The sequence below is a fragment of the Bombus terrestris genome, chromosome 3, assembly GCF_910591885.1.
Source record: "Bombus terrestris chromosome 3, iyBomTerr1.2, whole genome shotgun sequence".
Lineage (NCBI taxonomy): Eukaryota > Metazoa > Arthropoda > Insecta > Hymenoptera > Apidae > Bombus > Bombus terrestris.
This window is the reverse complement of record NC_063271.1, coordinates 7,137,429-7,164,489: the sequence shown is the minus strand read 5'-3', so window position 1 is coordinate 7,164,489 and position 27,061 is coordinate 7,137,429. Positions and strand designations below refer to the sequence as shown.

At 32.0% G+C, this 27,061-nt stretch overlaps 3 protein-coding genes and 1 long non-coding RNA gene across 7 annotated transcripts; 2 read left to right on the top strand and 2 right to left on the bottom strand.

The window, feature by feature from the left end:
• Positions 1-702: 702 nt before the first annotated feature.
• LOC125384726 lies at positions 703-4,484 on the bottom strand. Its single transcript, XR_007223462.1, has 2 exons — positions 4,346-4,484; positions 703-983 (listed from the first exon to the last, which is right to left on the bottom strand). It is a non-coding gene; the product is annotated as an uncharacterized LOC125384726 (long non-coding RNA).
• On the top strand, positions 4,392-20,497 carry LOC100648506 (glutamate synthase [NADH]). Of its 4 annotated transcripts, none has more exons than XM_012320449.3 (34): positions 4,392-4,533; positions 5,156-5,383; positions 5,570-5,700; positions 6,795-6,921; positions 7,044-7,169; positions 7,535-7,678; positions 7,757-7,845; positions 7,917-8,121; positions 8,206-8,366; positions 9,969-10,074; positions 11,039-11,161; positions 11,386-11,388; positions 11,611-11,837; positions 11,985-12,084; positions 12,182-12,516; positions 12,611-12,851; positions 13,006-13,143; positions 13,358-13,543; positions 13,668-13,954; positions 14,630-14,795; positions 14,883-15,083; positions 15,231-15,620; positions 15,728-16,062; positions 16,157-16,295; positions 16,392-16,705; positions 16,801-16,960; positions 17,023-17,186; positions 17,304-17,569; positions 17,691-18,088; positions 18,210-18,455; positions 18,664-18,831; positions 18,915-19,025; positions 19,093-19,249; positions 19,383-20,497. In XM_012320449.3, exons 2-34 carry the CDS (start codon positions 5,264-5,266, stop codon positions 19,517-19,519), a joined length of 6,201 nt encoding a protein of 2,066 aa, XP_012175839.1. In that variant the 5' UTR covers positions 4,392-4,533; positions 5,156-5,263; the 3' UTR covers positions 19,520-20,497. The 4 variants fall into 4 exon arrangements, with proteins under 4 accessions (XP_012175839.1, XP_012175840.1, XP_012175837.1 ...); XM_012320450.3 differs by lacking the exon at positions 4,392-4,533 and adding an exon at positions 4,841-4,973; XM_012320447.2 differs by lacking the exon at positions 4,392-4,533 and adding an exon at positions 4,960-5,041.
• On the bottom strand, positions 19,611-25,595 carry LOC100648738 (protein charybde). Its single transcript, XM_003394369.4, has 4 exons — positions 25,193-25,595; positions 24,234-24,417; positions 23,991-24,146; positions 19,611-23,913 (listed from the first exon to the last, which is right to left on the bottom strand). Exons 1-4 carry the CDS (start codon positions 25,239-25,241, stop codon positions 23,829-23,831), a joined length of 474 nt encoding a protein of 157 aa, XP_003394417.1. The 5' UTR covers positions 25,242-25,595; the 3' UTR covers positions 19,611-23,828.
• Positions 20,820-22,097, top strand: LOC100648623. Its single transcript, XM_048404456.1, has 3 exons — positions 20,820-20,951; positions 21,033-21,636; positions 21,759-22,097. Exons 1-3 carry the CDS (start codon positions 20,918-20,920, stop codon positions 21,838-21,840), a joined length of 720 nt encoding a protein of 239 aa, XP_048260413.1. The 5' UTR covers positions 20,820-20,917; the 3' UTR covers positions 21,841-22,097.
• Positions 25,596-27,061: the final 1,466 nt, after the last annotated feature.

Here is a 27,061-nt window from a genome sequence, read left to right as displayed (position 1 = left end):
GTTATAAAAAATATATTGTCAGAAAATACTATAATATTACTTATAAGAAATTATAACGGAGATTATTTGGATACGTATGTATATAACAGGACGGAAATATTTTCAAACAATCATCAATAAATAGAAAGGAAAGTATTATATAACATGAAAATAAATATAATAGAACTTTTCTCTGGTTTATCTATTTAACTACTTCCCTAAGCTTGCGTATTTATCTCTATAAAATATATATATATATATTATATTGAAATACAAATTTTATAACGTAGAAAAATTTCAATTTTTCATAAAAATGCTATAATGACGCATATTTGACTTAATACCATTAGAAAATTAAATTATAAATGATATACATATACATACATGTTTCTGAAGAGAAAATAAAAAAATAGTAAGAATAGTATAGAAAATAAAATAGTATAAAAAATAAAAAAATAGTAAGAATAAAGAAAAAAAGTAAGAATAAACAACTGAATTTAATTTGTTTCGAGTAAAAATACGTTACTTAATATCGGAAAATTCCAAAGAATCATATTTATAGTATTCTAAATCTTAGTATTCTATCATCTGTAATACAGATCTCATATCGTTTCTTTAATGTAATTAAAAGTTTATAAACTACTTGTCACTTTTCGTAGCAAAGTTTAACGATATAACTGATAAATGAAATTAAAAGTAAAGAAATTTAAACACGGTGAAATCTTCATTGCGTCAATTTTATTTTGCATAAAAAGCTTATTTTTCAGATATTTCGGTGTGTAACCAATCAGCCAATCAAAGTCCTTTCATCCATATCGACATCGACTGGCGCATTGCATATAGCATGCATATAGAGAATAGAGAACCATACGATAGAGAGCGCATACACGTGTTACAATTTAGCTGACATTGACTGGAAATTTCCCGAGAGAGGCGGCATAGTCGCGTCAGGTGGAAGGAAACATTTCCTCTTTGATCCGTAGGATATCGTCAGGTGTCTTAAACTAAATTTGGACAAATCGTGTTAGTCGATTCGATATATTATAATTATAAGTAAGTGATTATTACGCTTACGCTTTAGCCGAATTCGTGGCACAAAAGTGAATTCTTTAAAAGAATAACAAAAATCCATTCAGCCTCAAGTACTTTTTTACGTAGAGACATTTATTATTGTGGACACTTTGAAGACATCAGTGAAAAATTGTTTTAGTGAACATACTTGAAAGAAAATATTGGCTGATTTACGTCTGTTCATGTTCATGTATGCTATATGTATGAGAATTGGTTCAGAAACGGAAGAAACAGTTATTAAGTAGAAGAAAGGAGGATAGAAGCATAAGTTGGAACATTGAATACAGGAACATAATTTCTAATTTTTGCAAACTAATCAGTACGGATTAAGCACATGCGTGTTATTTGTCATTGAAACGGCTCAACATATAGGTAAGTATTATTTCGTTCATATTTCTACTTTAATTTACTAAGTTGTTTTAATTTGGATTGCATACGCATGAACAAGACTAATGGTGAATAACTAGTTTACTTTAGTCCAAAGAAGTATTATTTTTATTGGATATATTGTTTAAGTATGATATGGTATATAGATCAACATATGTAGAAACATAAAAATCTCTCTTGTAAATATTTTGTTCGTGCAGTGAAACACCTCATAGAGATATTAAGTTAATGGTATAATCTTAAATGGGAAATGGGATATAAATTATCGATCGTTAACATCGGTGAATGTCGAATCATCGACGTTGCGTATGACTGTATGTATGCACATACTACGTGTGTATAAAAACGACTAACCGTTCTACCAGTCATATAAAAAGGAAAATTCATTGGAAGTGTTTAGAAAACCTGTTTATTTAACATTCAAATCAAACTCGAAATTCGAGATATTGATAATGTGTTATTATTAATTTCATTTATGATTAAAACATGTAATTCATATATAATCCTTCCATGTAATATCTATTTTCCAAGTAATTCTAATCTTTAATTCTTAATTTTTGTTTCTAATGCACTTAATCACATCTTTATTAGAGCTGCTAGAGAAAATATGATGAAATTTCTCGTATGGAGTTTTATTGGTAGAAATTAAGTGATAATTGATAAGGAATGATCATTTAACATCACATAATTTAATAAAGATTATAAAGAATTATAAAGGATTATTAGGATTATAATAATGGAAAAGATTAGAAGAAAAGATTAGAAACATAAAAATTGCTAAAGAAAATCTACTGATATGATAGTACATCACTACATGCATATAATCCATATAGTGCACTTTTAACGATAACGGGAGTTTCCGTTCCCGGAATATTATCGTTATCTTCAAAATAAAAATGTCCCAACTAATTCAAGATAATTATTTTCGAACTATATATTATAATAGTTGACATGTGGAGAAGAGGAAAGTAATAAGCGAGATATGATAAATCTTTTTTTATAAGGGTTAATATTAGTAGTTTATCACAGACAATTATAATTTGTCTATGAAAAAGGAAGAGAAGAAATGAATGAATAGAAAAAGAGGGAATAAAAACAGTATCTATCGATGATATTTTGTCGATTTTGTGAGAGATTTTCAAAAATAGAAACTGAAAATAGATTGACATTTTTTTTTAAATTTACAAATTATAACGATATTCTTACACACAGGTAGTGTTGGAAGTATGTAAACTAACTTTCGGTGTTATCAATGACTTTCATGTTACTGAAATAGAAATGTATTTTAAGGAAGACTGAGTTTTCGAGATTCTATTGAGTTGGCAAAGCGCCAAATATCTACAATCTACACTAGCCAAAACTATCTTCGTTGGAAATGTATTTTACAGAATTGCCAAGTAAACGAAAAATGTTGCTGATCTATCAAGTATGTACTTACGTACATATTAAAATTTGATGTGTCGCATATGTGTATCTGAGATTCGATTTCGTAGGATTAAGATACTCATAATTTATTCTGCCTGTATTAATTTTAGTATTTCTTGCTTCAAATTTTCTTACCCTTTTCTAATATTACATCGTAGAGTTATCTATACATCATTTTCAGCAAAGAGCAAAACAGACCTACATGTAAGAAAAAATATAGGAAAAGTGTATCATTTATAAGAATTAGAATATACGTATCGTAAAGTAGTGTCAAACTAATCTTCCCTAAACAATATCGTATTTAAAATTAAGAAAAAAGCAAGGGTAGGTTTGGTAAGTACATGTTGTTGCTCTGTTGTGAGTTTTTCTGTTATAAATCTTCAAAAAAACAAACTTTAAATGTCTGATGCAAAAACTGAAAAATGTACATATAATAAAAAGAAAAGTTATGCAACTTTGAGATGGGTTACCCCGTAAATACAGAATGTAGCTTTCGTGGAAACAAATGGATACTATAGAATTTATAGTAGATGAAAATTATTGGAGAAAAGTAAACTTTTTGAAAAAGGATAACCAGTTTTGTTGGAGTTTAATTGGGACATGAGCGTTGGTTAGATGGTCAAGCATAAAATGTACCGGAAGAAGAAGGCGAAAGAAAAATATGTAGTGGGAGCATGACATGATGAAAGAGCAAAGAGAAAAAGAGAAAATAGTGAAGGAGTAAAGATGTACAAAGCTCTCTAGCGGGATGAATCGTGAGGTACCAAGACGGGATGAGAAAGTAGTCGCAACGATATATAGCTATAATGATAGTGCAGCCATTTATCGTCGTCGACAACGACAGCGGTAAGATGACGAAATGACGAGATGATGAAGCTGTGAGACGACTACATACGAAAAAATTCAAAATAGCAAGATATAGGGAAGGTAAATGGAAGACGGCAAGAGACAATAAAATAGATAACTGTTGAAAAGAACCGACGTTAGTAAGACAAGAATTCTTCGATATAGCTGTTGTGAGAGAACAAATACTTAGCCCTTGTATGTGCATGCGTATACACACGTATACGCGCACAGATACATCTTTTCATTTTTTCGAATATTTCGTAGCTTTTTATTCCAACAGATCTGGTTTATGTGACAATTGTGATTGTTACAAAAATTGAAAACTAATTATAACGTGCGACTGCGCGAGGCCAACGTGTATTAATCAGAGTTAGTAGCTAAATGTTATATATACGTATCAAGAGTTAGATGGGACGGGGGCGGAAGGTTAGGTGTAAATATGAAATAAATATATTTATTAATACGTTTAAGATAGGTAAAGTTTATTTATCTGATTGGTAGCGATATTGGTTGGTTGCAATTATTAAAACAGAACGGATAATTATTTGCGAATAGAGCATAAGGAATGGTATCTATTGTTTGTTGATCGATCGGTTCAGTATAATATGCGCAATAACAAGGTCTAGTTTCGCATTACCTTTGATAGAAGAGTATGAATATAAGAATCTACGCCTTCGAACTCGACCGCAGAGGTGACCTCTGATCAGTGATATCAATAATTTACCAGATCGGATTCGCGATACATCAAATTTCAATTCGAACATTGTATATGGTGCGCGCACGTGAACATGTGGGAAGGTAGGAGAGAGAAGGAACATTTTAACCGTAAGTAACATCCTGATCAATATATACAGTACACAGCATATAGAACGTGTATATAGAAGAGGAATCACGAAATCAAGAAGTAGACATATTAATTTCATGTTCTGAACTTAAATTACATTTGTAAGGACATTTGTTCTTCTATTTGCATATATACGTATATACGTATATAGAATATATCCGTATAAGTATGTCGTGTAAAAATTAGCATTGATCGAGTCTCGAATAAAGTCGAGTTCACATTTAATCTTAATTTGTTGGATCATCTGCGCAATACCTGTTTGTTCCCACTTTTATTTTCTGTCTATGGCGATCTCTCCCTTCACGGTCACAGTTTATCTATTGCATTAGACGATTAAGTAGATTTTACGCGCGTACATTTTACGTAATGAATCAATGGAGCGCGCGCGCGCCCGCGCGCGAGAGCACGTCCGTGCGCCCAAGTAAGTACATTCGATTTTCGTATTTCGCACACGGTGTATCTATGTATCTCTGCGCGGCTCCCATTTTGGTATAAAACTTCTGATTGTAACAATTCGATTAATTTTTAACAATTAATAATTACTTTCTTCTCTCTATTCATTTCTTCTTTTGGTATATAATTTGTTTTTATTTTTTCTTTCAGTTTCTCCAGACACAATACGATTACACTTTCTTCTACTTGGTATTTTTCGTTGGGAGTGAAATTCTTAAGATTTACTTTAAAATCAGTGGAAACTTTTAAATAGAAACCATGCAGGAAGCCGAATCCTGGTCTTTTCCTCCGAAGCAGGCTCTCTACGATCCAACACTTGAAAGGGATGCTTGCGGTGTTGGATTCATTGTTGCAATAGATGGGAAAAAGTCCCATAAAGTGAGTTACCACGCGACTGTGGAAAATCCCACACATAATTTTTATCATATTTCATTAGTCATAGTTTTTCTTTTTGTGTCAAATGTCTATCCGTTTTATTTCCCTACTAGACATTTTTAATAATACACATTTTTGTCTTGGTGATGCAAATCCACTGAAACATATTTCCTCTTTCTTCTGTTACAGATTGTTCGCGATGCAGAAATTCTCTCGGCACGTATGAACCACCGTGGTGCTTGCGCCTGCGATAACGATACCGGTGACGGGGCCGGTGTTCTTTGTGCAATTCCACACGAGTATTACGCCGATGAATTACGGTAAGAGATAACATCGAGATTCGTCAATCTTCCATTCCTTTATCATTCTGTGACGTATTAATAAAACGGTGCATCCAATAACGCGTGCGTTTAATTTCATAATTCGTACAGATCGACGGCGTAATTCTAGGTTATCTCACTTTACGTCAACAAGTACATCATAATAATGCGTGTTTACCTTCTTATCAACTATATTATTATTATTTAGCTATTTTTGTTATTATTATTAACAAATAATATCTGGCTATATTGTCTATATAACCATGACTGTTTAATTCTAAATAGCTACGATGTAAACTTATATGTATATTCATATGTAGTAAAGTCTTAAATTTTCTCTTTTTTTTCAACTACTTATCGGTTGCTTTTGTTTTTAAAGATCTTTTTCATATGACGTGCGACAGCAGATTAAGTATATCTATTTTATGCTCAATAAGTTAATTTCACCATGCGGAAATAGTCACTAAGGTCAACAGTATATATTCGCTATATGTACATGTGTATTTGTATCATAGATAATAATCGCGTTTGTATTAAAAATGGGAATTCCGATTTGCCATGCCATTAACTATTGCACAATTTTTGGATCTGAAATTGTACTGCAGATTTGAAGCTTGATCCCCCAACTAATTTTTCTAAGAGTGCCATCTTTTCAAAATTTAATCACTTCAGTGATATTGATTATTCTAATCTAGGATTCTATTAATGACGCCTTTAGCACAGTTTGTCTGGAGAAAAGAGAATGATAAGAAAGGCTGTTCTTGCAAGTATCGTATCGATATATGTACTTCAGCTCGTAATCCGGTCCGTGCTTTGTTATCTATCCTATGCACGCCTAATTAAGCCTAAATTCATGCTTAAGCATTTCTTCTCATTCTTAACTTCATCAATTTAAAAAGGAAAAAAGGTAGACGCGCACAAATGAATATCTGAGTGTTAATTATATTGAAATTTGAACGGACAAACAAAATATTGTCAGTACTTCTATTAATATTAATCATCAGACGCGTCATCAAAGTTTATACGCGTTATATTAAATAATATTTTACACAAAAATCATCACTTCAAATACATGTACCCATTTTATTTTTCAGCGAACGACAAAATGTCGAATTACCTCAATTCGGTCGTTATGCCACCGGTATTCTATTTCTTGATCAAAATTCTCATCAAGAAGCTGAGGCTGCTTTTGAAAAGTTAGTTGAAGAGTGCAATTTAAGGGTATGGTTTATATTATCTTTTTCCAACCACTTTCTCCGATTCATTGTATTGCATGAAGAATTTCTCTGACAACGGGTAAAAATGAAACACGTTGCAATAAATATACTATCTTCGTATTGCAGTTAATTTGTTGGCGAGATGTTCCAACAGATAACACAAGAATTGGCCAAGTGGCACGAAAATGCGAACCTTACATGCGTCAAGTCTTTGTCACTGGTGATCAAGACGATATTAATCTTGAACGGCAAGTGAGTATTGTTTCGGACAATGTTTCTCCTCCGTTCGCTAAAATTATTAATTATTACAGTTATATGTTGTTATATAATATGTATATTGTCATCTATATATTTTTATTTGAATTATTAACTTAAGTTATGTAGTAGTACTTGCATGTAATTATAATAGGTTTGTTCTTCGTAATAAATATTTACGTTAATAAATATTTAAATTAATTTGCACAGATAAATTCGATTGAGCAATCAAAACTTTAAAGAAATCAAAGAAGATATAAATCAAATAAAATTGTTTACAGCGTTCCAATATTTTGATTTTCCGTTTAAGCTTGTAATATCGACTTATCGAATTGCAATGCCAATCTTGATTTTCATTGCAGGTTTTTATTTTGAGAAAAAGATCGTCTCATTCCATACCACGACCAGGAATTAGATACTATATATGCTCACTTTCTATACGAACGGTTGTTTATAAAGGACAATTGACGGCGGACCAGTTGTGGCTCTATTTCCTAGATTTGAAGGTGAATTCGAATTCATTAGAGTGTACATATATATGGTATATCATGATTATTATCCTAACTTGTACATATTTCTTGCAGTCTCCAAAATTTGAAACCTATCTGGCATTAGTTCACACAAGATTTTCAACAAATACATTTCCTAGCTGGGAAAGGGCGCATCCTCTTCGGTAAGCAATATTGTTAGTGATCATAAACTGCTATATACGTACACAGCATTCACGGTGTTCTGTGTTTGCAGATTGTTAGCGCATAATGGTGAAATCAACACTTTAAGAGGAAACGTAAATTTAATGAAGGCACGAGAAGGAGTGATGAGTAGCAAGGTTTATGGGGAAAAATTGAAACAACTTTATCCAGTGGTAGAACCGAATCTCTCGGACTCAGGGGCCGTTGATTGTGTTTTGGAATTTTTAGTAATGGTAGGACAGCGGTCTTTGCCAGAGGTATGTGGAACGTTTATGTGTAATGCATATTCTCTCGATTTATTCACATCGATTGACGGAATTGTAAAGGAAATATACATTTAGGCAGTAATGACAATGGTACCAGAAGCATGGCAAAACGATTTAACGATGGCATCTGAGAAGCGCGATTTTTACCATTGGGCTGCTTGTGCGATGGAACCTTGGGATGGTCCTGCTCTTTTAACCTTTACAGATGGACGCTACGTTGGTGCTATCTTAGACAGGTAAAATTTAATATTTAATTTTCATTTAATAATTCTTTTCTCTAGAAATTTTTTTTATTATTTCATTTGGTCGTTTTCACGTAGATTTACTCAGTTGTATGTATTTAAAACCTTGATATGATTTGTATGTATGTCATAGGCATTATTATAAATAACATATCAGCTGAAAAAACCTAATGGCACACTGTCATAATATGTTTTTTGTTTTTCTCCTTTTACAAAAAGAATTTATAGTGTTATTTGAAGAAAACTCTCATGAAAATGATGTATATAATTGAATATAGTAAATGATATGTATGTGATATTAATTTTAACCCTTTGCATTCGAGAACTTTTTCGTTCGGGCGTAGCAGCTACTCCGGATGATTTAGCGTATACGTGACGTGTATTTTAAGCTAGCGTAAACTGATTTTATATGCAAATTAACTTACAAAAACATTATATTCTAATAATTTATGTATATTTACATCTTTGAAAACACGATTTTGTAATATTAATTTCTGTATTTCTTTTTTATATAATAATTTATAATGCATTCACAAAGATGCATTCTTGAATATAATTGATCTCATTTTCTAACAGTTCAAAATCAAGTTCATCTTCATTTGAGCTAATTTAACTTCCGAAAACCATTTTTTTATGGTTTCTAAACTATAATACTTTTCCCATGATCTTCGAATCCAAACTAACGTTGGAGACGTTGTCAGAACCATAGTTTCAGAGGAATATGGGATTAAATATTTTATCTCTATTTTAAAGTCTAACAGTTTACATTTCCTAACACAAAGAACACAAAGAGCTAAGGAATCAATTTACGAATCAATATTTCACTCTCATCAATTGGAGATGTCGAAATCTAGCATAAATAGAGACTGTCTTCTCTCGCTCGTCACTGGACTTGCAGCACGGAACGCCGTGGTGACTGAGAGTCGCCTCTCGAGTGCAAACAGTTAAAACCAAACATCTATGTACACGTTCTCTTATGTATTCTCTTATATATATTCTCTTATATGAACGTTACACGTCTTATATGGAAATTTTCATATAGAAATGTTTTTTTCGTATGTATAAACATGTAGAGGTATGTAAAATAAATTTTCTGACACGTTTATATTTGTATCTACTATTATCTTTCAATTTCTTATACACATACTTTTCATTTATATACATACTTACATCTGTATAATATTTATGAAAGGACTTGATAAATGATAAACATGCATTATAATGTTTAGAGAATGTAATAGTATACTATCAAAAGAAGAATATCTTATAGATAAGGTACATATGTTACAAATTACAAAAAGAATCCATTGTCTACCAAATGTATGTTTACATAGATAGTAAATGCATCGTTGTTTCTCATAATTGACTAGTTAGTGAACAAGAAGGACATTTGCTTGGCTAGGTATAGAGCAAGAAATATTAAGACAGTGTGTATATGAGTGAAAAGGATTTGAAAGTGGAAGGAAGAAAGTATAACAGATGTATATTGACAGGAAGGTAATACGAGAAAACGAACAAGAAAATAAAGTCACAATTAATACTAATGTGCGACAATGAGGTGGTAATATAAAAGGCGTCTGAATTTTTGTTTGACAGAAACGGCCTGCGCCCATCGCGCTTCTACGTCACTAAGGATAACATGATGGTGATGGCGTCCGAAGTGGGCGTCTATGACACTCCGTCCAACAATGTAGTCTTAAAGGTAAATGAAGAAATATACATGGCATTGATCAGGCCTAGCTTCTGAGGAAATTTTACAGCAGCTTTTAGTTTATAACAAGCAATCGGCTATCCATATGCTTTTTCTCTATATTGTTTTTAATATACAGAATTTCACCTGCAAAAGGTAATACTACATGTGCACAAGGAGGAAAGCACTTACTGAACATAAATTAAATATTGTACTTTTATACAGAAGTAGTAAAAGACTGCGACTTAAAGTATATTGATGAGTGATTGATTCTTTCCATAGAGCTGTATGTAATATGACACAAATTTACTATCTGACCTTTTCTTTCGATCGAGTTCTGATTAATTATCTTTGCCCTCTTCGTATTATTTCCAATTTTTATACGCTTTTTCGTCATTTGTTTTTATATTTTATGTTACAGATATGAAACTGCCGATGATTGAAAAAGTGTGAAAGTGTGTGTATGCATGTCTATGTTTTGTATTATGTGTATTCTGCTTTTTATAAGCTTTCTCAATAACGTGCCCAATTCTCTTTAAAAAAAGAAAAAGTCAAGAAAAGTGAGAAGGATGAAACTTGCGCGTATAGCTAATGTAAAATTTGAAAATAGTTCATAAAAGGCAACAGACATCCAACAACTGGATGTTTTATGAAAGAGCGCTATGACTATTCTTATTCATTGCAGAATAAATCTTGTAGGAGGATTAGTTTGGAAAAAAGAAATAGATATGCAGTATAACAGGCATCTATTTTATATTTTATTATATATATTATTTTAGATTTTATAAAAACAAAATATTATTCCTTCTTTTATTAATTTTTTTAATGTATCATGTACATATGATATATAATTAATCATTAGAAATTACATTTGTATGAATTTATGGGATTATCTTACAGTGTTGTTATATAAATGTTGGATGATAGTAGATATGATTTAACAGTTGAATTATTTACACTTTATTCTATTTTACAGAGCCGTTTGAAACCCGGCAGAATGCTACTGGTTGATACGCATGAAAAAAGGATCATAGAAGATGTTGAACTGAAGTTGCAAATTGCTAGAAGTAGACCACATTCCAAATGGCTAAAAGATCAGGTATTCTTTTTATTTTGTTTTGTTTCATCATTGATCATTGTGATTGTTGATCATCCTTTTAATGTTTTTGAAATATAGCTAAGTAACAATCAAATATTTATGTGAATATGCATTGTAACCTTTAACCTTTAGGTCTATATCAAGATGTATTTAATGAAAAAAACATTTGTTTTTTCTTTGCAAACAATCCTATATGCTGTGATCATGCTTTGTATTACACATAGATGGTAAGTGTCGTATTGTCTCAACATTTCTTCAAATAATCATACAGTATGCTCTATATTTACACATTGAAATTACTTTATTTTATAATTAATTTTAGTCTGATTCTACAATATTCTTAAGTAATTTTACCTATATAATAATATTAGTCTGATCACAATTTACATAATAAATAGTTTGTACAAAACAAATAAATCTTATTCAGTTAAGCACGTTTACCTGTACAGATTACAATGGAGGAGTTACGTGCTGCTGACGCTGATTATAAAAAGACACTAAGCACTGTTGAAAATGGTTCGATCATGGACAAAGAAGTAGCTAAAAGAAAAGCGATGAATGATGCAAATCCAATATCTACAGTAAATCGAGTTTGGGGAGGCGATAAAAGATTATCCCTCTATGGATACACCCTTGAAACCATTAATTTGCTTCTTCTGCCGATGATGCAGTCTAAGTACATGGCTTTTATATTTTAGACTATTAAAATTGTAATCAGTAAACGAAGACACGTGTATATATTTACTAGTTACACTATAGATATATTGGTCATATAACACATATTATGTTACATATAAATTGAAATTGTAAAATTCTTATATAGGAAAGAAGCACTGGGTTCTATGGGTAATGATGCGCCATTAGCTTGTCTTTCTCAATTTCAACCCCTTATCTACGACTATTTTAAGCAACTGTTTGCTCAGGTAGGAATAATTTACGAAAACAACTGTATAGTTGATATTTAAGTGTAATATATTTTAACATGTACATTTATACTCTTTCCTTAAAATTTATTCTTAGGTGACAAATCCTCCGATAGACCCTTTCAGAGAAAAAATCGTAATGTCAATGCTTTGTCCTATTGGGCCAGAAAGTAATATGCTTGAGCCAAACGAACTGCAAGTACATAGATTATTTTTACGACAACCAATACTTTCCTTGGATGATCTCGACATAATCAAACGAACGAATTATCGTGGTTGGAAAACTAAAATAATCGATGCAACATATCCTGTGCAAGATGGTCCACCTGGATTAGTGAATACACTAAATCGTGTCAATCAGGAGGCTAATCAAGCTGCAAAAGAAGGTTATCAATTTATCGTTCTATCCGATCGGCTGAGTAGCCCGGAAAGGTGAAAATATTATTTAAGTGATTATACAGATTTGCTAGTCTGATGATATAGAAAGTAATTATTTAATAGTATAATGTTTCATTGCTATCACTAGAGTGCCTGTAAGCAGCTTGTTAATCTTGGGCGCAGTGCATCACAATCTGATCGAAGAACGACAACGTATGAAAGTTGGTCTCATTGTAGAAACTGCTGAAGCTAGAGAAATACATCATATATGTCTGCTACTTGGCTATGGAGCGGACGCCATTTGTCCGTACTTAGTATTTGAAATGGCAAGAAATCTTCGTATGGATGGCGTACTTGATTCGTCATTAACCGATAATGCTTTATGTGCGGTAAGTTCTTTTTTAATATTGTGGTGTTGTGATTCACGATTTAAAACTTTATATTACTTAACGATAAAACAAGTATGAGAAGGAACGGGAATATTGACGACGATGGTAATAATGATAATGATGGTGGATGAATATGAATGAAATATCGTTACAGAACTATGCGGAAGCAATGGATAGAGGAATAGCTAAAGTAATGGCAAAAATGGGAATCTCTACATTACAATCGTATAAAGGAGCGCAAATATTCGAAGCAGTCGGTTTGTCAGACGAAGTCATCAATAAATGCTTTAAGGTATGTATCATACGAATCGGCAAAAAATCGTTTAATGATGATTGAAAACGATACGATCGTGAAAGGTACGAATGATTAAAAATTGGATCCAATTAATGAATGTAATTGCTATGATTCACTAGTTTTAATGATGTACTCTTAATTGTTTCTATCGTTTACTTTCATTGTACATATTTAACCTTTTAACATTTATTGCGTGTTATTTTCTATACAGGGTACACAATCTCGTATTGGTGGAGTTACTTTTGATATTTTGGCAAAAGAAGCATTTGAAAGACATCAAATTACTTATTGCACAAAACCTATGGATATGCTTGTTATTCGCAATCCAGGAGTCTATCATTGGCGATCTGGTGGAGAAAAACACATAAATGATCCCGATAGTATTGCTAGCTTGCAGGTAAATTCATTTAATAATATATTTTGCAAAGTATTGATAATATACGTATATTTTTTATTAGAATGGATAAAAAAGAAATAATTGCTATTTTTCCATTTTCTGTATCTCTTTTGCTTTTTTTTAGGATTATGTAAATTCTAAGAACTGGAACGCTTATGAAAAATATCGAAAAACTACAATGGAAATGATCAGGGCATGCACCTTACGTGGTCAATTGGAATTAGTACAAAAATCAGAAAAATCCATACCCATTGAAGAGGTTGAACCAGCATCTGAGATAGTGAAACGATTTGCAACTGGAGCTATGAGTTTTGGAAGTATTTCTATAGAAGCACATACAACATTAGCGATTGCGATGAATCGTATTGGTGGTAAATCGAATACCGGCGAAGGTGGTGAAAATGCTGACAGGTATTTACATTCTAAATTTATGACAAATTATATCTTTTTTTATGAATAGCATATGCATATATACACACGACAAATATAATAATATCCACTTAATTGTCGCATGTTCGGATTTTCATTTCGACTGAGGAAGTAGATGTTCTGGGAGTTGCTGGGTGTTATTTCTATTGAATCCGCTCATTTCTTGGATATATCGGAGTGACGAGAGTAACGAGAGTGAAAAATGAGATTGAATGAGAATGAAATAGGGAGAAAAATTTGAGTATGGTGTGTCATATACCCATATCTATCCGTGTAATTCAAACTCATCCAAATATGACGAATATATCATGTTTGGTATCTTATTCATCAGAAAATTCTCAGCAGCTTGATTGAAGTAATTTGATACTTATAAAGTAAAAAATATAAACATTTTAGTTTTCTTATTTTATGACTCATTCCTAGTTGAAATAACGTCAATCACGAGTTAAATAACATAGCGCTTGTTCCGTGGAAGTGGTCAAAGGATTGGTGGGGACAAATTTGTGATAATTAAGTCGGCAAAATTGCAACAGTAAACCGGGTATTACTGTAGATTCTCATATTCACGCACACACTCACTTAAATGCGTGCGTATATTTATTTTCCATTTGCCTATAAAAAATCACCTAATAACGTAAAGTAAAACTCGTCATTTAGGTATCTGAATCAGGATCCAGAGTTTAACAAACGATCATCCATTAAGCAAGTTGCCAGCGGTCGTTTTGGTGTCACTTCGAGTTATTTAGCAAATGCTGATGATCTTCAAATCAAAATGTCACAAGGTGCGAAGCCAGGAGAAGGTGGCGAGTTGCCTGGTTATAAGGTAAAACAGATCTTTATTAATTATACCTCAAGCATAGTGTACACAGAATAATGGTCGAGTTGTAAAAGCTATATAATCTGTATATAGGTTACTGCCGAGATTGCTGCAACTAGACATTCTGTACCTGGTGTAGGTCTAATTTCACCACCACCTCATCACGACATTTATTCGATCGAAGATCTTGCGGAATTAATTTATGATTTGAAATGTGCAAATCCAAATGCTCGTATTTCTGTCAAGTTAGTGTCGGAAGTAGGAGTAGGTGTAGTCGCATCAGGTGTTGCAAAGGTAATCATACCTAGAAATAGTATATCTTAACTTGTCGAGAGCAGAGAATACATTTTCAAATACATTTTTCTAATCATCATTTTTATCTTGTATCTTCTTCCCCTTTTTTTTACTACACTGTCTTCTATTATGGCATATATTATACAGGGGAAAGCAGAGCATATCGTAATATCTGGCCATGATGGTGGAACTGGTGCTAGTACTTGGACAGGAATAAAATCCGCTGGATTACCTTGGGAATTAGGAGTTGCGGAGACCCATCAAATTTTAACCTTAAATAATCTTCGATCACGTGTCATTGTACAAGCAGATGGACAAATGCGTACAGGATTTGACGTAGTGGTTGCGGCTCTTTTAGGTGCTGACGAATTTGGCTTTAGTACTGCGCCACTAATTTCCATGGGTTGTACTATGATGAGAAAATGTCATTTAAACACTTGTCCCGTGGGTGTTGCAACACAAGATCCAAAACTTCGAAAAAAATTTGAAGGAAAGCCGGAACATGTTATTAATTTTTTCTTCGCATTGGCAGAAGAGGTATTTGATACTAAGAATAGAAATAAGGAATTCCCAATAATAATTTCCCAAGCATCTTTGTTATAGGAAATATCCATTGAATCATGCAAGATACATTTTTTTGTTAGGTACGTTCTCACATGGCCAGCCTTGGATTACGTAAATTTCAAGATCTAATAGGTCGTACGGATTTGTTGAAAGTTCGCGAAGATATCTCAGTAGAGAAGGCTAAAACATTAAAGCTCGATAATATTTTGCGTAATGCGCTTGAACTTCGTCCTGGAGTAAATATTCAGGGAGGATCGATGAAACAAGACTTTCAACTAGAAAACAGATTGGACAATCATGTCATTGAATTAGCCATGGATTTATTGAAAGGAAAACAAAAACGTGTTGATATTGAATTAAATATTAATAACGAATGTAGAGCATTTGCAGCAACATTAAGTTACCATATTTCAAAGTAAATGTCTTTGTCTTACGTCTTTTGGTAATTGCGAATGGTTTCAACAATTGACTAATTGTGTAATATTATGTCTTTCTTTTTTTATTGGTAGATTATATGGCGAAGTTGGTTTACCTGAAGGTAGTATCAACATAAAAATGAAAGGTTCTGCAGGTCAGAGCTTCTGTGCTTTCATGACCAAAGGCGTTCATGTTACTCTCGAGGGAGATGCCAACGATTATGTTGGCAAAGTAAATATGTTTTTCTAACTGAGCTATTTAAGATCATCGATATTGTACATATTATGCGTCATATACACATTTGGTACATATTCCTATAATTTTTAGGGTTTATGTGGAGGAGAAATCGTTATATATCCACCAAAAGATTCTACTTTCAAGTCCGAAAATAACGTAATCGTTGGTAATGTTTGCCTTTATGGTGCAACTTCTGGCAAAGCATATTTTCGAGGAATCGCTGCTGAAAGATTTAGCGTTCGTAACAGTGGCGCCATAGTAGTAGTCGAAGGTGTCGGTGATCATGGGTGCGAATATATGACTGGCGGCTGTGCAGTTATTCTGGGTCTTACCGGTCGAAATTTCGCAGCTGGAATGTCCGGTGGGATAGCCTATGTCTTAGATGTAGACGGATCGTTCAAGAGGTACATCACTCCATTTTCTTCTTCTTTTTTTTTTTTGCCATACATTATATATTTATTGTGCATATATTCTTAATCAATTAATTTTTCATACACAGTAAATGTAATCCTGAAATGGTAGAATTGCTTCCTTTAAGTGAGCAAGAAGATATTGCATATGTGAAACAACTTTTAGAAGAATTTGTTGAGAAAACTGGTTCTTTAATAGCTGAAGATCTTTTGATGTTGTGGCCTGAACCAACTACACGATTCGTTAAGGTAAATGATGATTAATCAGTCATAATTATTGTGAATGTATTGATATTCTAATTTTTTCGAAGGTATTTCCGTATGAGTACCAGCGGGCATTAAAACAAGTCGAAGAAGCTAAACAAACACAACCAATACCGAATGGAAGTTCTCAGACGGAAAACATCCAGATCAAAGATATTGAAGATGCTATTGTAGATACTGATATGGAGCAGCAAAAATTGGATAAGATAAGGTATGTTTCTCTCGACTCAGTAACATAGCTAAAAGCTCTTACTCAGAATTTAAATCGCACATAATTATCTCAAATTTTTAAATTGGTATATATATATATTATTATTTTAATTTTTAGAGGATTTATTAAATATAGAAGACAAATGGGAATTTATCGGCCAGTTGAAAACCGAATTACCGATTGGAATGAAATTTATAACTTTCAAAAGGTTCGTAAAGGATTACGCGTGCAGGCAGCAAGATGTATGGAATGCGGTGTACCATTTTGTCAAAGTAGCCATGGTTGCCCTCTAGGAAATATCATTCCTAAATGGAATGATCTTGTCTTCCAATCGAATTGGAAAGAAGCTTTAAATCAATTGTTACAAACTAATAATTTCCCAGGTCTGTACAATTAAAAAAGTGATTTGAATGGTAAAGATGAGGCTTGCAGTTAACAACGTGTATTTTTTAAGATTGCTAAAATTTTGAATTAATACGTAATAAATATCGTATGTATATTTAGAATTCACTGGAAGAGTTTGCCCAGCTCCTTGTGAAGGTGCCTGTGTTTTGGGTATATCTGAACCAGCAGTTACAATAAAGAACATTGAATGTGCGATAATTGATCACGCATTTGAACAAGGTTGGATAGTGCCGCATCCACCAACAACTAGAACCGGTCGAAGAGTGGCAGTAGTTGGCTCAGGTCCGGCTGGTTTGGCGGCAGCTCATCAATTAAATAAAGCAGGACATTCGGTGACTGTTTATGAAAGAAATGACCGAATTGGAGGTCTACTGCAATATGGTATTCCGACTATGAAGTTATCGAAACAAGTTGTTCAAAGAAGGGTTTCTCTTCTTGCGGCGGAGGGTATTACATTTAAGACTGGCGTCGATGTAGGAAAACATATTTCTGCTAATGTAAATAATGTTTCAGTTTTATTTATGTAGTAATTACGTTCATACTTGTAACTTATTTCTTGATTTTATGATTGTTGTCTTGTTTGTATATATTGATCTTTTGTATGTATATATATTGTAGGAGTTACGGGAACAATATGATGCAATGTTAATATGTACTGGCGCAACTTGGCCAAGAGACTTACAAATACCAGGTCGACACCTTGAAGGAATTCATTTTGCTGTAAGCTTTTTGGAAAATTGGCAAAAGAATCAAATGGGGAATAACGCTCCACTAGATATGCGTTTAATAGCTAAAGATAAGGATGTTATTATAATAGGTGGTGGCGATACTGGTTGTGATTGTATAGCTACGTCTTTGCGACAGGTAAAATTTATATCTTTAGTACAACTTTATACATCTAAGAAAATTTCGAAGTAATTTGCTGCAAATTTATTGTTTGTTCGAAACTGTAATGCATATAGTAATTCAGTTATGCTTCTATTGATGAAAAAGATGAAATGGAAAGAAAATACAATTTGTTGAAATCACGATACATTCTACATTATGTATATTTTTAATTACTATCATGTAGGGTGCCAAAACGATCACAACTTTTGAAATTTTACCCGAACCACCAAACAAAAGAGCGCACGATAATCCTTGGCCTCAATTTCCACGTGTATTTAAAGTGGATTATGGCCATGAGGAAGTTTCCTTGAAGTTTGGCCGAGATCCCCGTCAATTTAGTACATTGAGTAAAGTACGTAAAAATTCTTATATATATATATGTTCCTTTACTGTTTTCCATTCTTCCTTTCACGTTCATTTATATACTTCCTATAGGAGTTTTTAGACGATGGAAATGGTCACGTAAGTGGTATTAAAACAGTGTCAGTATCATGGACAATGGAAAACGGACGTTGGAAAATGGAAGAGCTTCCTGGGACAGAAAAAGTAAAAATTATAATTTGTAACTTATTGCGTCTTTATTATCTTTTCTAATGCTTTGATTTTCATTTAGATATACAAATGTGACCTAGTTTTACTCGCTATGGGTTTCTTAGGTCCAGAAAAATATATTGCAACAGAATTAAATACGGAAATGGATGAAAGAGGTAATTTCAAAACACCAGTTGGAAATTACAAGACAAGTTTAGATGGAATATATGCAGCAGGAGGTAAGTTTTTACGTTTTATTTGTATTACCATCTTTTACATCCAATAACTATACGTCAAATGGATCCTCGTTTTCTCAAGTCTCATTTCGTATATTTTATTACCTGATTAACGCGTTATTGTTATTCCACATAGATTGCCGGCGTGGACAATCCCTGGTAGTTTGGGCAATCACAGAAGGTAGGCAAGCTGCAAGAGAAATAGATCTGGCCTTAATGGGGGAAACTGGTCTTCCTGTATCCGGTGGTGTTATAACTGGCGTTATGGCTTAAGATGCATACGTTCTAAGTGTAGTCGATCAGAATTCGGCTATTTCTTTCTACCCTTTTCGTTCCTACCGCGTTTTTCTTCTCTTTTTTAAACTTTTTCAGTGATTAAACCGTGCAAAGTATGCGATCAGTGTACCGGTAGGAGAACAAGTAACATGTAATGAGCAAGGAAGACATGCGGTCAATGCGTGAACAAGGAAATCAGTATTATTTTATCGTGAGTGTATATCGTGAAAGTATTCGCGATACCGAAGAGGTCTTATCGTCATTTGTGTTCATTCACGCAGAAGCTCGAATTTAAGAATTACAGTAGGAAAATGACAGTTGCAGTATGAGAAATTTGCATTTTTGTTTCGAGTTATCATCTCGTAAAATATTTGTTAATTTCTTAAAAAAAAAAAAAGAAATGGTATAACTAAGTAATAGTACTGTAAGTCGAGTTGACTCGAAGAAATAATCGTAGATACATTGTCGAATCTACCTCGTATCTTCTTTTACGTTTTTTGCTTGTTTCATGAGGTAATTTGAATTATTCTATGTGATTAAACTGATTTATATAAAAGGTCATATAATACGATCAATACAAATTAAAAAAATAAATGTTTGTTAAATATTTCTATTATAATAAAAATCAAAGTAGAAAATATAAATTGCATTTCGAGGCTCATGTTAAATAATGTAAAACGTATTTAACCTCGTAATTTTCTTTTTTCTACCTATGCTTCGTACATTGTAACATATATACATGCATGTGGGTATGTATATATGTATCGTTTCTGAGTTTAAGATATTTATTTATAAAAAAAACACGAACGATGATGATACACATGTAATTTCCTTGATTGTAAAGAAATTCCCTGCGCCAACAAATTTTATTTATTTGTTGCGCACATATTATTGTACATTCTATACGAAGAGAAAAAAAAGAATACTTCGAGACAATAAATATATAAAGAAAGAAATAAAACGTTTAAAGGTTAAGTATGTGTAGTTGAATTTTATTATAGTTGTTACATATCATACTCAAATCAATCTGCATAATGTACTATAATAAATACGTATCATATCTTAATATTAAACAATTAAGTGATTTAAAGAATGACTAATTACAATATCATTGAATATTTTTCTATAGAATAAAGAGAAAAAGATGAATGAAAGAAGAATAAATTCATTAAATTTGAAAGAAAATAGTGTATATAATTGGCTGGAATATCAATTTCTCAGCATGTTTCATTTATTTCCATCTGACGTTCAAGAACTGAAGTGGCATGATTTCCTACAGGACCAATTAACGGAACATCAAATTGGTTATATTCGCGAAGAAATTGTTAGCACAGCAATCGCAAATGTGTTTGAAAAATATTATTTCAAAAAGAAACTGTTCCAATTCAATAGTGAATGTGCCCGTGTGGTTTGGCTACGGTTGTTCAATGCGAGTATCCTTCATTTTCTAACTTCTCTAATTTTTACCTACTTCCTCTCTTTTTCTTATAGTGGATATTCTTAAGATTAGATCCTTATTGGAGACAGGATACAACTGGAAAGGCGATACATTTGATTGTCGATGTCGAACCGCAACCTTCGTCTGTCGACTCCTGGATATTTGGGAAGGTATCGCAAATTTCTATCCAAAAATCAACACCTACACTAACATTTATTCCCCCATTACCATCGATAATTGCTACGAAGCCATTAAATAGAATCACGCAAAAACAACAAACAAAATTAAGATATATTAACAAAGAAAAATTAAAACAAAAGAATAAAGAGGGAACGATGATATCTTCTGAAATAAAAAAATCATGTAAAGTATTTAATGAAAGGAAAAAATCAAATAGTTATTCGAAAAACGACAGCTATTTACCTATGCCTGAACAACATACCATAGATTCAACAGAAAGAATATATGATCGACCAAATAATTTCAAAGAAAAGAATAAGACTGACTTATTGGTAAAGATTTCAAAGCAAAATGGCAACAATAAGGATGATAGTAAACAGGAAAACATAACAAATATTCAGCAATTGTCGAAAAATTTAAAACAAAATAAAATGAAACTCTTGCCATGGAAAAAGGAAACAGCAGCGAAGATACCACTCCAACGATCATTGGAGAGGTAAAGTTAGTTAAAATTTTACAAAAAGTAGAAGAGGTGGAAAAAATATTTTGTAGAATTTTATAACAATTTTTAGTAAATAAAAAAGAAGGAATTCTCATGTAAGATGTATCATTTTGCAGGATAGAGATCTTGTGTACAATTTTACCAGATCACAGCGACTATCCTGAATCGAACACTTTAAATGTGAAACGAATGAAATAAATATGGGTAAATAAAACAAATATTTTTTATAATCTTTGTTTATTGTTAAGATCACAAATTAGAATCAACATCACATATAGGCGGTATTGAGCTGAAGAAAAACTAGATGTTTTATATATCTACAACAATTTAATCGATAAAAGGATCTATGTATATGTTCGATGTAATGGAAATTTTACAAATGAAAGTTGTATGTGGAGTAAATTTTATTAAGAAGAAAAAGAATATATGAATGAACTTAAATGAATATGAACTAATGAAAGAAAAAAAAAAGATGAAATGCATATCAGATATAACGTTCAAAATTTGTATTTTTCTCAACTTTTCGCCACATTTTTTCTAAGCAAATAATATTTAACAATATATATCAAATATAAAAAATTAAATACATGCGCGCGCGCGCGCATACCCATACGCTCTCTCTCTCCACACACACACACATACACACACTATACTTCTAATGTCTTTAATGAAGTACAAAATATATGTAACAGCGTCTTATACTCTGATTACTCCTACGTAATCAATAGAATCAGGTGTTCTTTTTTCTTCTAATTTCTTTGTTATTATAACAAGCGTAGGGAGAACGTTTTGTTTTCAACTACTTTTAATTCACGAAACTTGTCCAAAGTTCTTCGATCTGTATTCGGTGTGCGATTCAATATCTCTTCTTTATCGTTCCGAATACTTTTACACGCGTACAAATATTATCTTGAAATTCTAACACTGATCAGTCTTATAAAGTCATACACGTGGTTGCTCCTACATATTTTTTCGTTTTCTCTTCCAATACAGTCATTTTAAATTTCATAAACGAAGCTTATTTGATTAAAATAATATAATTATATAAGATGATAATAATAATAAACCGACAATATCATAATTAGACAAACTGTTTCTCGGAATTATAGATATTACAGATATTGAAGAAGTTGCATGTATGTCCAATCCTCTAAAATATTATTGTACAGATTCCTATTTTATGTCAATTGTGTTTTTTTGTTTTATTACTATCACAACATTGTCACCAATCGATATCTAAGAGTATTAAGATTTTTCATACAAGAAAATCACATTGAGACATTGAAAATGAAATAATTGAAAAAATGGGTTACATGTATGTGTATGTGTATACAGAAAGATAGATAAATTACATCAATTGATAATTAATTAATAGATAAAAAGGGATACATCATAGAAGAAAATTAGGTCAGGTGAAATTGTACAAATCTATTTGTATCAAATGAAATTACTTTAGATATCCATTGGCATTTTTGAAACTACATATCTATTCTTATTACTACTTCTATAGTTTAATTATTTTTATTCTTGTTACTAATCAAGAAAAGTTGATTTAAATTTTATCGCATTATTACGTGTAAACGCAAACAAACTATTGTTACAAGTCTTACATACCAAGTCATTTCTTCGTTAAACGAAGATACAGTTTACATCTCTTATGAGAGAATGTCCCCCTACGCAAATCTAGAAATTTGTATCACCAAATATTTTTAAAATTAATTCATAAAACACACTATCTACATTATTATAGAAATTCTAATCTGCAGCATTGATTGATCAGATATGTTTACACTTACATATAAAGAAACAATTATATTTAAAACGAATTACAAATGTCAGGCAATATTCAAAATCTAGAAATCACGTAAAGAAACTTTTCAGCCTTAACAATACTACAAATCTTTTTATGCTTTACTATCACAATTGTCAAAACGCACAGATTCTGCCTCTTTCTTCCTCGCTCTTCTCTTTACATTATACTTTACTTTTCTGTTACTCGTTCCTTATGTTAGCTACCGTTAAATGAAATATATCGCGAAATATAAGCACATCAGAAAAATTGATCTGCTTATTTTGTGTGGAAAGTAAAAAAGGCCACATTGGAGCCTACTTATAATTAGAGGAGCTTCGAATAATCACAATTATCAAGACAATCATGCAATGACTCCTGGACATAGTGGTATCATTCATTGCTGATACGATCTATATAATTTTTTTTTCTCTAAAGTGTAATCTCTACTGATCATAATAGTACCTCCCCGTGTAAGATTTCTGTAAAGAAAAATAAATGAATTAAAATGAATCCAGCTCATCTCCGTTAAGTTTAAAGGGAGCAATATACGACTTACTTCAAAAACTGAGGTAACAGAATATGCCAAGATGTATGATCTTGTTTCAAAGTCAAATAAAGTTCAAATGTTGATACTGTATTAGGATCACATTGTATCTTTGACAATTTCCTGCATACACTATCTGTTTCGAAGCTAATAAACAAGGTGCAACCTCTGTAATAAAAATACCATATCCATAGAAGACATAACATACTTTGAGAAAAAGTAGGAAAACAATTATTAAATAAGAAAATAGCTTACCTAAGGCCGCAAGGTTCGTTCTCAGCCATGCTAAGTACAGTTTTAGCAATTCTAGGTAAAAGATCAGAAGGTAACAGAACTTCCCCGCATGCTAACTGTACATGTTTTGCTCGCCTAAGTTCAACTTCCAATCGTTTTGCTAGAGCCTGACAAGCTCCGTCAAATTCTTCGGCCACTGTTCCGGCTAAACACGAAAAATATGCATTCCGTTAATTACGATTATCGTTGCTTACTTGAACGAACAATTAAGATTATCACTATCATTGTTACGATTCTCACACTTGTTTTACAGTGAGAGACATGTCTTTAGATATGTAACCATCTAGCTGTGATTACTACTTGCGCACGCGTATACCAAACACCACAGACTATGTCTATATCTGCGTAAAGTGTACGTGCCGGCCGGCCCTACCGGCACCAAATTATTTAAATAGTTATAATTTATTCGAAACTAAATCGTTTTATGTTATACGTCTATGTAATTATTATTATAATATTGCTTACTTATCACTTTCTAGTTAAAGAAATTCCTTCTTCTTCTTCTTCCTTTCAAAAGAGAAAGAAAAAGAACGACAACAAAAATTAATAAAAGGACAAATTACATTCGATTCTATGCAATCATATGTTCCGTATGACCATGATGTAACCATAGAGATATAATTAATGATTGCATAAAAATTATGGAAAAGAAGTTAAACCATAAAGTAATACTCTCCGAGAGTATAAAGTACATGAATAAAATTTAAAAAATCGTAAAATATATAATTTAAATATGACATTTGCTTATTCGTTTATTCTACGAAAAATCAACTTTATATGTAGCTGATATCATCGATCGATCGTTATCCGTTAAATGTATATGCAAGATATGATATAGTTAAAATAGAGAAAAAAAAAGCTCGGGAAGAAACGTTTAAGTTAACACATAGAAGTGATTAAAAAATATTAAGTAGATTTACCTCTCGTGTTATTAAAATCCACATTTACAGGACATGGCAAAACCTCCATATTTGAGAGATATTGCACAGACACGCACAGAAATATCCACAAAGAGTCAGGGAGACACAGAACACAACTAATAATGTCACAATGACCTTCTTATAATATACAATAGTAGGATTATTTCTTCAGCGCTACGAATGTATTCCGAGTTTCGATATTCTATTTTCAATGGTGGCGATTTAACAAGTTTCGTAATGCCGGCAAAATGACTTTTCTCAATTGTTTAAATAGGAGCAGCGATAACAGTCACAGTCCTTTCTCCTCAACTTTCACTGAAAGCTTCAACACTATACTGACAAAAATAACATATCTCTCTACTTGCACTCAGCATCGACACAACTGATTTGCCGACCTGATGACACGGCTTTTGTATAATTCTCCCCTCCCTCTTAATTTTTCCCTCCCACTGTTCTTTAACAGACCGCCTAGCAACACCAACTACGTGACGTTTCGCACTGCATCCACTTCGGCTATTTCCGTTTCTTGCCGTTCGGTTATCTTCGGTTCTTAATACCGCTTTCCTTCGACATCTCTTTCCTTCCGATCAACTAAACGACCTAAACAGCCCATTTCAACTTAATCGCGTAGCCTCTGCTATTTACAACATTACTATCTTTTTCTTATGTCTTATTTATTTCAATACATATTCTATTATCAATTTCTCAGAACTATTATAATTTTATTGCTTACATACAATCATTGCTAATTTGTTATTAGTCAATTAAAAATTTAATTGATTGTAATTTTCATTTCATGATACATCTTATTCCGTACACAATCACTGATGTATTTTTCATTTAATTTAGATTGGTTATTCATTTTGCTTCGTGTATATATATATATACATTTGATACATTCATTTTCCAACGCTTTAACATTTCAACAATTAATTGATTATCAGATTGATCAGAATTAATTATCCAAAAAGTATCTGTAATCATCCTTTTGACCAACTTTTTCGTATTTACATCTATATGTGTATGTATACGTATAAATGTTCGGTTTTCTTTTTGTTTATTCTATTGTTATTGTTCGATGATTCATCTTTTAGAAGTTTTATCTTTTCCGTAAGGTGGGTCACCAGTATTTGTTTTGTTCTTTTGTACAAATATTTAGTTTGTTTGTTTATTCTATTGTTATTGTTCGATGATTCATCTTTTAGAAGTTTTATCTTTTCCGTAAGGTGGGCCACTAGTATTTGTTTTGTTCTTTTGTACAAATATTTAGTTTGTTTGTTTATTCTATTCTTACTGTTGGATGATTCATCTTTTAGAAGTTTTATCTTTTCCGTAAGATGGGCCACCAGTATTTGTTTTGTTCTTTCGTACAAATATTTAGTTTGTTTGTTTATTCTATTGTTATTGTTCGATGATTCATCTTTTAGAAGTTTTATCTTATTCTTAAGGTAGGTCACCAGTATCTGTTTTGTTCTTTTGTACATTTAGTACTTACCTTTTTTATGAATCATTTAATATGTAGAGCAAATGTTTTATTATCTTGCATCATCACATTATTTTACTATCGGTGCATGAAATACAACTAGTGTCAGTACTAGTGAAAATAAAAATAAAAATATATAATAATTCGTTAGGAAACGTAATTTTAGATTTCTTGATATATACATACAAATATTTAAATATGTATGTACATAGGTATCGTGAGTCTAAAATCGTATAAAATCGTGTCCGTGTAAGAAAACAAAATTGTACGTTATTGTATCTTTTAATGTTATCAATTTTGTACATAATTTCTTTTTATTGTTTTTCTTATGTTTTATATTTAATATGTAATAAGAGAAATATATTTTTGCGTTAGTGATTAGAAAA

Excerpts from the sequence above, each read along its gene's own strand:
- LOC100648738 (XM_003394369.4), bottom strand. The coding sequence starts at position 25,241 with ATGGAGGTTTTGCCATGTCCTGTAAATGTGGATTTTAATAACACGAGA. Across the intron at positions 24,418-25,192 it reads GGATTTTAATAACACGAGAG|CCGGAACAGTGGCCGAAGAA; the intron begins GTAAATCTACTT and ends TTTCGTGTTTAG. Across the intron at positions 24,147-24,233 it reads AACGAACCTTGCGGCCTTAG|AGGTTGCACCTTGTTTATTA; the intron begins GTAAGCTATTTT and ends TTTTTATTACAG.
- LOC100648623 (XM_048404456.1), top strand. The coding sequence starts at position 20,918 with ATGTGCCCGTGTGGTTTGGCTACGGTTGTTCAAT. Across the intron at positions 20,952-21,032 it reads TTTGGCTACGGTTGTTCAAT|ATCCTTATTGGAGACAGGAT; the intron begins GCGAGTATCCTT and ends TCTTAAGATTAG. Across the intron at positions 21,637-21,758 it reads CTCCAACGATCATTGGAGAG|GATAGAGATCTTGTGTACAA; the intron begins GTAAAGTTAGTT and ends ATCATTTTGCAG.
- LOC100648506 (XM_012320449.3), top strand. The coding sequence starts at position 5,264 with ATGCAGGAAGCCGAATCCTGGTCTTTTCCTCCGAAGCAGGCTCTCTAC. Across the intron at positions 6,922-7,043 it reads TTGAAGAGTGCAATTTAAGG|TTAATTTGTTGGCGAGATGT; the intron begins GTATGGTTTATA and ends TTCGTATTGCAG. Across the intron at positions 12,517-12,610 it reads CGGCTGAGTAGCCCGGAAAG|AGTGCCTGTAAGCAGCTTGT; the intron begins GTGAAAATATTA and ends TGCTATCACTAG.